Raw genomic sequence first — 13,107 nt, forward strand, 5'->3', positions numbered from 1 at the left:
CCAAATGTTAGGTGCGGGTAACTTAAACTAATTCAATTCATTACATATTGGCTTTTAAGTGAACATTTAGATAGCGTTTGCAAAGAGACTCCGTTCATTTAACTCCAAACTATTTATTCATGCACCCATTTGTTCCCATTTAGAATTCAGCCATATATACATATACTTTTTTATTTTGCTTTTAAAGTTTTCAATCAAGTTAATACTTTTATTAATCTTTCAGTTGATATTGTCTTTGTGATCACCTGTCTGGATGGGTACAGCCCATTTACCAGTTTTTCTATCGGCAAACAGCAATAATTTGTATTGATATATACCAATTTGCATGGTAAGTAAGCCAGTGTAATAGTGTAGACAAAAATGATAGCAAATTTCAGGTCCCGTGGGTCATGATGATATAGAAAATGGTTTATATTTCATACAGTGCCCAGTGCCCGATGGTGATCATTACTCACGTGGTCGTTTGACGTCGTAAAAAAGTTATATAAATAACTAGCTGATAAGTTTTAAAACTACATAGTACCTTAAATAATACCACTTGAAACGCCTTAAATGACACCATTATACGTGACAAATCATCTTATAACAGCCTCAATCGGGAAACGTTATCAAACGATAAAAAATTCGCACCGATTTTTGAGAAAATTGAGGATGCAAAAAGTATGTGAGAGATTTAATATACGCTCTACATGGCCCTTCTATAAATATTAACGATATGATAACGGCACTGATGTTCGGGAATACTAAATAGACGTTTATTTTGAAAATACATGGAAAAAGGGCTTTATTTGAAATCGAAATGTTTGGGAAGTTAAAATTGGATTTTGTCGGAAAATGATTATTCAATATACGTTTTACATATTATTTGTATTCGATATACGAAAATAAAAGCTATTTATATTCCATTTACCATATTTGAATGAACTAAACGAAATGTACTCAGTAAAATTACAATTAGTATTTCACGTATTCCTTTGGTAGAAATTGATATTGATATGCAATATTTACTACAAAAAGTACATTATTTATTGGTGTGGCCATTGTGCATTTAAATAGCGTATCATCGGAAGTCTTCTTCGGCCGCTTGATTCAGCAAAAGTCAAACAGTTTTAAAAATCTCATGCCCGTAAGCCAGATATAAGAAAAGTGGAACAGTAGCAGAAATCCGCTGGTTAAACACGATTGAGGAGGTTACGAGGGACGCGAAATTTTATGGAGCAGCCTGGAGAACAGTACAGTATGGAGCGACTTATGGTAGTCACAATCCTCAGTCGATAAATAAATGGAAGTAATGCGTTGACAACAAATTGACTGTGATTGGAATAAAGAATAATCAACTATCACAAAATGGTATATAGCCTAAGCAAAGAAAATATACATTTTGTTACCTTTACGCACTGCAGTAATAAAAATAATTCCCTTATTTTTATGTTAGTTGGATATACTTGTAACGAAAACGGAAACTTTTTAATCTAACAAGACTTTTGTAATATTTCTGTTTGTCACAAGTTCTGAAATAATATAAGTTTATTATACTATTATTATATTTTATTCAGTTGTTTTGTATCATCTTATTCATTATTGTATTAATAGTTGGAAAAAAAACACAAAGGTATAAATATATATATATATATACTGCAGTCATTTTATTTTGTATTAGTCATTAACACTTATTTTCTAATAAAATGGATATCTTTAATATTATTAAAAACACACTCATATTTCTGGCTTATAAAGAATTATATATATATTTAGTTAATAGTCGAGATGGTCCAATGGCTAGAAAACATGAATCTTAATCGAAGATTGCGAGTTTAAGCTCGGGCAAGCATCACTGAAATTTAAGATGCTTAATTTTTGTTTATTTTGTTAAAATTAACCTCCATCTTGAGAAAAATTGCATGTGAAAGATTTTTTAACATGTGTGTAGCCACCACGCATCGGAGCAGCGTGGTAGAGTAAGCTCCATTTATGATTTAAATTAAAAAAATACGAGTATGTCGTACTTGAAAGTGTCTATTACATAATATACAGTAAATGCTGTAGTCAACTCCTAGTTTCGTTCATTTATTTTGGTGGAAGAATAAATTTTAAGCCTTAAGAGAAAAGGAACTCTTTGCCTACCTGTGAGACATATACAGAGTTTATTTTAAATAAGTAAATAAAAATTTACACAACTTTATTTATATATATCGCTTTGAATTACCGCAATCAATGATAATATTTGAAACCAAATTCGAAAATAATTAAAATATAACGTATAGAACATTTTATGTAAAAATACTTATAACCAAGCCTATTATATAATATAATATATAAGCCTATAAAAATATTTATAAATGTAATAAATATGAAATGTTAAGCAAGTGTATTAAATAAAACTTTAAAAGTCATAAAAGCGAGATATATTCCGTGTGCGCGAGATGAATATTTATTCAAAAGTATAAGTACACTCGTAAATTCATAGAAGAGTCACAATTTTGCATGACTTATGCATTAAACTGAATGATAAGTAAATTCTAAGCTTTTAAAATACATATCATACAAATACCTTATACCGTTTGCAGTTGAAACACTTGAACCTTGGAGTCATAGTGTAAAAACATTTCCAGAACATATAACACCCCCTCTTATTGCCTGCACCGGTGACAGGAAGGCTTCATATATCACTCAGAGAATCGAAATTGCGATTCAACAGAAAAATGGAGTTGGAAATCTTGCGAATATTCCACACGGTCTGATTTTCTCAGCTTTTTTGAATTTTGTATTTGTATTTACTTATTTAAATTGTCAATTTATATAACGTTTATGTAAAGAATAAGTGCCGTAAATAAAACTGCAAAAAACATCAGCAAAGGCGTAACAATTATATGATCTCAAATGATAAAAAGCGTGAAATAAAAGTTCGTTTTTATGTTAGTGGTATTTTAAAAATTTATATATGATAGTTATTATATTATGTTACCAGTAAAGAAAAGTAACTACTGAGATTCTTGCCGATTCTTTTTAGAAACTATATAATAACTCGTGCTGGTTGCCTGCAAGAGATCGCTATGTAGCGATAAAGTCGCCAAAGTTGTATGATACTCATAATTATGATGTATCCATGTTTTGTAATTTTGTTTAATCTTTGTGATGTACATAAAGTATAAAGCAAGTAAGTAAAATCAGTGATAGCTTCACCTTTATTTACGGCCGTAGATATGAGTAGTAGCCCCGCATGTCCTGATTCATATGACTTGAAGAGAAAGATCGACGATCTTTGTTGGCCTCGCGTTGTCAGCCGGGATGGGGGAAACTTTGAGGAAAGCTCGACTGAGCCTAAAATAGATCATAGCATGAAAGGGGCAGGATGCGTATATAAAACGACCTCGCAACCTCTCCAATCCGTGTAGAGAACATATTTATTCATATTTATATTACTCAACCGCTAGGGCTACTAGAAATAATCTTTTATAGAGATATTGTTCCTTTGTATGATTTTAAAATAAATTGCACATGATAATGATGACATGATAATGTGATCTTCCTGATTGATTTCGGCTATGGCAGCCATTTTGAAAGGAGAGCCAACTGCGCCTTACATATTATTGGCAAAACCAGCCAAACCGGAGAGAATTCAGGTGCAGGACCGACGGTTTTATATGTTTACCGTGAAACAGGTGGTACTGAACGTTCTAGGTCGTTGGTAAAAATCCTAGGATTTTTACCAACGACCTAGAAGACTTATTAGGTAACCACTAGACTAACGAGGCCATAACATACATCACATCATAATGATCAGGACCACTATGACACCAATCAGAAGAAGTAAAATATGTGGACTTTTTATTTAAAAATACCAAGAACTTACTACTTATCCGAACAAAGGGTTCCGGAACAGCTGATGAAGCAAGAGTTAACTCGTAGTCTATTTAGCAGTTTAACAATTCGAATAGCTTTTAACAAGTTAAACACTATAACTAACCGAAACCTTTGAGAGTAGTTTGTTTGATCGGCTTAGTCACCAAAACTCTACAACTAAGCACCATGGACCTAAATTTCACCTAAGTTACTTAACAAGCAAGTGCTCACGTAGCTATAACTTTAAAGTGATGATTTCTTGTCTTGGAGGTTAAATGATAAACGTTTTTATTTCTTATATTTTGTACCTTAGATATAACTTCTATACTAATGAATAAAAATTCTATTATAATGTTACGGCCTTATTTTTAAACGTTGTTAAGGGGTAGTTAAACAATGTTGTGTCTTCTTCTTTTGAATGTCAAATCAACAATGACAGAAAGAGCGAAAGTGTTTAACTAAACATACGCCAAGTAACCAAGTAAGGCCGTTAATGATTCCATATCTAAGAACTACCATTTGATGGTAACAGACTTTCATCCAACTCGTGCAGGTTTCTTCACGGTGTTTTTCTTTACTGCCGAGCACGAGATTAATTATAAAGTGATCCTTGGACTTTTTTTGGAACGCAGTGGAGGCCTTCAGAAAGGTATACGGCTCCCTTGGGGGGGAACCGGGTTATGTGGGATTCTTACCCACTAAAACCACTGCGATGGCCGTCCTCGGCACGGATCGGAGAGACTGCGGGATCGTGTTGATATAACCTCTCGTACTGTATTGTGCTCCGCCGTCGGGCGTCAGGGCTGTGGAAGGGCCGAGGTGACGCCGACGTCATCTCCACCAAGTAGGACCAGCCCTTTCCCATTCACGCTTCGCTGTCTCCTTCTGGACCATGATGGTCTCACAGAAAGAGGTTACGGCCCTCCACGCCAATTCCCTGCGGAGCATCGCCGACACGATTGCTCTGAACTCTGAAGACTGATGCCGTTTTAAACTAGATACAGGAATTACACTTTGTTAATAAAGGACAAGATAAATACACTAAAATAAAATTATCACAAATATATTTATATTTATTATCGAAACCATAATGTACATTTAATTACAAACTTGTTAAGTTATGGCTTAACTTAAAAACATGAGTTAAATAAATTTGGCGCTGATGAGCTACTTATTTCTCGTATAATAATTTTGTAACTTGAAAATCTTCTTCGGAATAATTTCCTGAAGATTAACGAGACAACTGAAAATTCATTCCTGAACAAGAAGAATGATTATCCTATCACAAAAGTTGTAGGAAGCGTTTATTCACAATTTCAGTTTAATAAAGCCGTTTAATTTATGTACATAAATAAATATTCGCGTTCATATTTGACCATCTTAAAAGATTAAATTTGAAAAATCATTTCTTTGCTACCCTGCGATACAAAAAAATTGTGCAAATTTTTAAATAATTTTTTACGATAACATAACGTGACAATATTTAATAAATAAATTTCTATTAAACACTAAATATAAAAATTTCTATCAAGGACATATAACTTAGTTTATTTATGTATATTTATTTATTAATATATATTATTTTTATGCATGCAGCTGACTTGATTAAGAATCCAATTTTGTAATAAGTAGCTTTTACAGGCTACGATTTATAATAGCACAATTTAATTTATGTCAAAAATACTGTAACTATTAATTTCTAAAAAATGTTAAATATTTAAATTATTTTATCAATTAATCGCAAACGTACAACCGAACTTTGGAAAGAATCATTCAAAAACGTTTTTTTTTTCTTCTCAGGTGGCGGACCGAGCGGTTCTGGCGTGTCGGTTTCAACACAGGTGAGAACACAAAAGAAAACTTTTAAACACAATTACCGCTTCGTCAGTTCGAAATATAAATATTTAAGTAAATTATTTTGTTAGCATTTGAAAAAAAATCTACTATAACTTTAAAAAAAAAAGATTTTCCTACATCCGTTGACAGATTCTTCCGTAAAACAACAACACACATGCAAAACACTTTGCCAATGATATTTATACACTAATCAAAATATTAATAAAAAGTAAAAATATGTTATTTTATACTCTTATGAACTAAGTGACATTCATTTTAGTGTTCTCGATATATCGCTTAACATTAGTTTTCTCTGTATTACTAAACATACTAAAAGTATAAACAAAGATCTTTATGTGTTTGTTTTCTTCTAATCCCTTGTATATACTTTTTCATTATAATAGGTCAGTTACCGGGTAGACATAGGCTATGTCTTTGAGCTTATTATGTCAACATAGTCAAGAAAATTGTCGGTCCGGGCGCTATCCTTGTTAAATACTGCCAAAACTATAGCAGATATACGACAATTATGAACAAAAGATGTGTTGATTTGTTATTGTAATATTCACGACTTTGATAAAATTTATTCATACATTAAGTGGCAGAGAGAAAAATGTGTAGAGATGTATGTATGTATGTGTAGCGTAATTAGAAACAATGTTTTTAATTACGAATATATAAGAAGCGTTATTGTAAGAATATTTTCTGACTATAAACTTAAGTGAAAGGAATAAGCTTTCAGCATATATAAGCGATACCCTTAGGTTCATGCCTGCCAATAAATTTAACGTATCCACTAGTGAAATATTGGTGACTTACAATGAAGTTAGAGCTTATTGGCAATATTGTGTTTAAATTGTAATTTGTCGGTCACAAAACAATATATATATATATTTTTTTTGTAGTATAGGTAGGCGGACGAGCATATGGGCCACCTAATGCTAAGTTAGAAATGTTAACCAACGCTTACATCGCCAATACGTCACCAACCTTGGGAACTAAGATGTTATGTCCCTTGTGCCTTTAATTACACTGGCTCACTCACCCTTCAAACTGGAACACAACAACACCAAGTACTGCTGTTTTACGGTAGAATATCTGATGAGTTTACCAACAGTAAAAATAATAATAATATGCTAACATAATAGATAATATAATATAGTTACTCATGACATATTTGACTGTCTACCTACAATCAAATCACTAAGCTAAGTTCACGAAGATTTTATGAATTTTTTGAAATATATTCTTCGTTTAATTAGATTTTATACTTTTATACAAGAAATTTTAGAACAAATATTTAGACTCGCAGATCAAAAAATATCAAAAACATTTAAACAAAATGAAAAAAAAAATTAAAAGTACTTGTATTATACTTGTACTTGTATTACTTGTATTATACCTACATATAATTTTATTTTGTAACAAATAAATAATAATAACAAATATACGACCACAGTAAAGAAACTTGTTGGTATATTGTTTCAGGCTAATCATAAAAAATAATTCATATTATTGTTATCTGAACTTGCTCTATGATTTCGTTTGTGTAATTCAGTTTCATAGTTATGATGTTAGTTTGATATTTCTATAATAATAACAGAACAATAATATATTCAACTCGTATAATTTAGAAAACATTGTTTTATTTTTCTTCAAAACAATATTAATTGGAATAGCTGAGGCAGTATTTCTTGTTATACTAATAACCACAACAGTATTTAAAAAGTTTTTCATAATGGCAACACAATTTATCGGTCGTTCTGATTTTTAATAAAATGACATTTTATAAATAGTATTTTTAAATAATGAGCGTCGTGATCGGAAACAGTTGAATCGGCTTAAAATCATTATTTGAAATAAGGAAGCATTTTTCGCCTTAGTTTGGAAGAAATAACTTTCAACATCTAAAATTTGTAACTCCTACTCTAGTTATATTAATATCATCATCCAAAACTAAGAGCAAAATAATGTTCCACTTCTCAAGAGGACTATGGAGTTGGTCCTCTTAGAGGGCAGGAGTTTTCCAAAGTTTAGTTGCACTTTAAGTAACTTTAGTTATATGAGCAAGTCACGTTGCAGTAATTTAATATATGTTTGTAGAGCTTGAGTAAATAAGCTTCTCAGGAAAATATTGTTGCTTTTATCATTTTATGTAACATTTTATAACGTCCCACGTTATACTTACTCGTAAGACCGCTTAAATTAAGGAAATGAAGGTTTTAAATGTATTACAAAATTGTCTGAAGTTGGAGTCAAGCTAAGAAAATTATTTTTTTACTTAGTAATTAGAAGGTAAAACTGTTATGTAAAAAAGAAGAAAAAGTGTACAATTTGAATTCGCGGTTTCTAACAGTTTTTAGAATATTTAAAAATTAATTGTTTTGTTCTCATCTTCTGTTGTATTTCTTGTTATTTTTAAAATCAGTTGGTTAAGTAAAATATTTTTCATTTTTAATTTATTTTCTACTAATTAAAAAAAAACGCAAACAATAAAATATAACTTACATTATTATTGATAAAAGTAATTTGTAGTATTTATTATTTAAATTCTAATGTTTTTTTTACAGTAACGGCCTTTAATTGTCCCACAGCTGGGCTAAGGCCTCCTCTCCCTTTTTGAGGAGAAGGTTTAGAGCTAATTCCACCACGCTGTTCCAGTGTGGGTTGGTGGAATGCACATGTGAAAATTTATAGGAGTTATAAGTGATACAAACTTAATATTCGATATTTAAAAATGATTTTTTTATATAAATTTTATATAATTGGTCTATTAGGTCAAAACGTGCGCTACTAGTAGTAGAATAGTATAATAACATTTGTCCAAAATATATATATTGCAACATAAAAGCATTATGGTGATCTTGGTAAAAAAGTGAATATAAATAACTAGTTTCGGCCCTTAGCTTCGCCCGCGTGTGAGTAGAGCTGTTATGTACCCTGTGTTATTTTTATGTTCATTGCTTATGCAAAATTTTATAGTGAAAAATGAATGACATTTAATGCTACATAATATATATAAAATTGAAATAAAATACAGACGAAGCAATGGATATGCTAATGGTTTATTATATTAAACTGGTGGTAGGGCTTTGTGCAAGCTCGTCTGGGTAGGTACCACCCCACTCATCACATATACTCCCGCAAAACAGCACTACTTGATATTGTTGTGTTCCGGTTTGAAGGGTGAGTGAGCCAGTGTAATTACAGGCACATGGGACATAAAGTCTTAGTTCCCAAGGTTGGTGGCGCATTGGCTATGTAAGCGATGGTTGACATTTCTTACAATGCCAATGTCTAAGGGCGTTTGGTGACCACTTACCATCAGGTGGCCCATATGCTCGTCCGCCTTCCTATTCTATAAAAAAAAATAGATGAAATGTCATTATTGATTTTCTTACTGGTTATAATTGTAAATGTACAATCTATTTACACTAAACGATGGTAGATTATTAGTTATAATTAATGTCGTAAAATGATATAAAAGAGCTTGTATGTGACTCGTTGTGCTAATTATATAAAAACGCATTAAAAAAATCATATTTTATTTCATTTAGGTAATACCCACTGATCATATATTCTACCGTAAAATACAAATCCAATAAATTAGTATTGTTGTATTTTTGGTCCTACCTACTGGCACCTAGATCTATAGGCGGATGTGACTTACTATCAAGGGGCTCATTTGCCAGTCTGCTTACCTGTTTTAAATTTAAAAAACTAGTGTAGCTAACGTCCATACAAAGCCTCGAGCTCTGCTTTATAAAATGTACGTCTAAAAATATAATATTGAAAATAGGTAAAATGTTTAAATGTCTAGATAGAACATTGCGAAATCCACATGCCACTTTTGTTCTTCAATCTTACAAGGATTTGAAATAGTTAAAAAACTTTCTTGGAGTAGATATTTCAATGAAAATCGAGACTTAAGAAATTTTCAATAGACGTGGACTTTTATTTTATCAGTTCAAAACTTCAAAGACAGGTTAAGATAGAAAAAGTTCTTTTCAGTATTTTCAGGTTACTTTTTTCGAATAATTAAATTAGTGTCATTGACTAATCTCTTAGCGACATTACAATACTGGAGTGTTTGTTTGGTTAATCGCGGTAATCTTAGAAATTAGCTTGATTTGAATATTTTTTTACGTTCGGTAACCCGTTTTTTAAGGAAAGTGATAGGCTGCATGACTTCACGCTACGTCTTTTAGCAATGAGACAGTAACTAAATAATTTAGCAAAGTATATAAAACTGAGATGTATAGGATTATAATGCACATTTAATCCGAGCGAAACCACGGTTAATAGCTATAAGCTACAGACAAGGTTTACCTAAAACCTAAAACTCATATAACGTGTTGATTTACAACACACACAAAAAACGAATGTTTTTTTATTAAAACCTATTTTTTTTAATTTATTATGAAAATATCATCTTATCATTTGTCGTCAAAATACTCGACACGGAAATAACGGTAACAAAAACGAACACATAAAAATCTATTTGGTTTAAAACACAAACTTTTACTGTAGAAAAACTTCGACGAAAAAAAATGGAGTGATTAAAATTCCAAAGTGAAAGTAAAATAAATCCATACCAAAGTGGAAGAGAAGCATGCTTGTACGGATTTCAAAAGATTAATGGAAGGGCTTATTACTACAGAGCGCAGCTTAAGGGAGAAGAACGATTACACCATAACAAGAGTCAGTGGATGTAAGGCTACTCGTTTATTTTAAAAGAGTTATGCTCGAGTTTTTGGACGCATATGCTATGAAAACGAACACAGAATTCATTCATATAAATGTACATAAAATACCTTAGTTAAGCTCGCATATAACCTTAAACTATAACGGTTTTTGTTGAATAGCTTAAATAATAATACTAATGTGTTTACGGAAGGTGTTAACGATATTCTATTATACAAATGAAACGATTTCACAAAGTACTAGAAATTGATACGTATTTATGTGTGGTGAATAATTAGCCTAGTATTATAATTAGCCTTAGCCTAGGTGAAACATTAGCCTAGCATTGGGCCATCTACAAATAAATATTAATTAGTAGTCAATAGCACTGTTATGATTATGACTGAATATTATATATGAAAATATAAACACGTGTATATTTACTTTGAGGACTTAATAAATCTATACAAATTACAATTAAAATATCTATTGAATGATATTAGGTATTTTACTCGAAACGACTATCGGTCTGAACTTTGAACTGCGCTGAATAGCTTTAAACGCTGAGGATAATAAAATGTGTAATTTTCTGATAATATATTTAAGCTGGAGTATAAAGAACTGAATGATGGCCTATTAAAGTCCAACTGCTGAACAAAAATCTATACTATGAAAGAGGAGTTGGTGCTTATAACGATTATGCTTCCTCGTAAACATTTATTTTATCTGATCTGACTGATCTCACTTGCACTACAATCCTTACGAAATGTTGACATGGCATTTTTAACACATAATACCTATTTTATATTATCCCTTTTACACGTAAAATTATTATAAGTGTTATACAATTTTATTTTATTAAAAGGTATCAATAAATGTAAATTACAAAATTGTAAAATTAAAAATCACTTTTAATTCAGCAATATTTAAACTTTATAAGCTATAAATAAATTAAATACAAATGCGAAAACTGTTACAGAAATAAGCTATGGACATAAAATATAATAAAATTGCAATTAATTCCTAATAAGCTATCAAACTTAAGTCATTTCATAAAATTCACAGCAAACTTCACAGAGGATTACCCTTTGTTCATTGTCTTCGTTAATTAATTACTAATAAAATACTTTAACTCGTTTTCGTTATTTTTACTAAACTGTACAAGTGATTGCATACTTATTTTTATACGTACTTTACTAGTTAGTAGGGCTTTATACAAGTCTGACTGGATAGGTACCACTCATCACATAATCTACCGTCACTAAGCAATATTTAGTATTGTTTCGTAAGTGTTCTGGTTTGAAGGGTCAGTGAGCCATTGTGACTACAGGCACAGGTGACAATATGAGTTCCCAAGGTTGGTGGTGCCTTCGTAAGGTCCAGTATGGATAATACATCGCCAATGTCTTAAAAAATATAATAACTTTTACTATTTAGAGAAAAAAAAATCCTGACGAGTAACCACAGTTAACTATTAAATTATAACATGTTGATATCAATTCTATTGCATACAACGCCTAAACTGAGCTGATTTGACAAGAATAAAAATTGCAATCTCGTTTTTGTGCGTGAAGTTAAAAGAGATAGCAAGACTGTTTAATAAGTTTATAGATAAATAAAACATAAAATGTTATAAAACATAATTATTGTTAACATTTAGAGACAAAGACGTGGTCTTTGTTCGAAGTATTTTTGAATGTTAATAAAAAGATTTTACTTCGTTAGAAAATGCTTGTGCGTAAAAGCAATTAATTATATTTGCATTTTGTAATTGAATTGGGCGTCAAATGTCATAAGGAATGATAAAGGTGAACCGAGTACAACTCAGTTAATGAACAATCCTAATTATATAATAAGTAACTTCATCTATTTAAAGTTTTTAACGATTTCTTGTAATGTTTACTGGTTGTAGGCTTTGTGTAAGCTCGTTTGTGTTTGTGTCGTAGGAACCACACACTCATCCGATATTACGTTTAAATTTGAACTCTATTTCTCTGTAGAACTAATAGCTGTACAAAAAACAAATTGATCTCGTTACTTCTTGTAGAAGTTGTGTTGTTTTGAATGCATTTCACTTTACGAGTATTTTCTGATGTCTGTAAGAATTTAAAGACAAGATTTTTAATTAGATTTTTCTCTATATAATAAATGAAAACTTATATTCAATCATGCATGCAAATTACTGATCAGAAAATATTGAAAAATATTTTATGCTCAGTAATTTCAATGATAAATTAAAGAGTATATTGAAAATCGAGTATGATTTTCAATATACTCTTTAATATATTTTAAGCAATGCAGATAAAATAAATTTTGGATTACTTATTTCATATATGAAGCTCTTGTTTTTTTTCAACTCAAAATCCTAGTCTAGCCATTTTCATTCATTTTTTTATTTCACTAAGTATAAAATAAACCTGAAATTTCCAACAGGCGGACATAGCGCACTCAGCAAAAGGCTACGAATCAGAGGATGAAAACGCGGGCAGAAAGCGACAGAAGGCCAACGACGACCGGCCAACCAGCAAGACCACAATGTACTCCAAACAGGTATGAATCGATTATACATAACTCTTTTATTTATGCCTGGAAGACATCGAAAAACTAAGTACTGCAATAAATATAGGCTATGCCTTACACGGCCAATGTACCACCACGAAAGCTGTTATGTCTATTGTGCCTGTTATATTACAGACACACACACACACACACACACACACAAGTGAGTGTTCTATAATATCTCTA

General features: G+C 31.1%; 1 protein-coding gene across 1 annotated transcript in view; it reads left to right on the plus strand.

Moving 5' to 3' along the window:
* The window catches only part of LOC126771818 (uncharacterized), a 227,992-nt gene that overhangs the window by 174,473 nt on the left and 40,412 nt on the right, over window positions 1-13,107 (plus strand). The window contains exons 2-3 of the mRNA XM_050491922.1: window positions 5,644-5,684; window positions 12,796-12,912. Of these exons, the coding sequence (XP_050347879.1) occupies window positions 5,644-5,684; window positions 12,796-12,912 (158 nt within the window). The remainder of the gene's footprint in view (window positions 1-5,643; window positions 5,685-12,795; window positions 12,913-13,107) is intronic.

Source organism: Nymphalis io, chromosome 11 (assembly GCF_905147045.1).
Source record: "Nymphalis io chromosome 11, ilAglIoxx1.1, whole genome shotgun sequence".
NCBI lineage: Eukaryota > Metazoa > Arthropoda > Insecta > Lepidoptera > Nymphalidae > Nymphalis > Nymphalis io.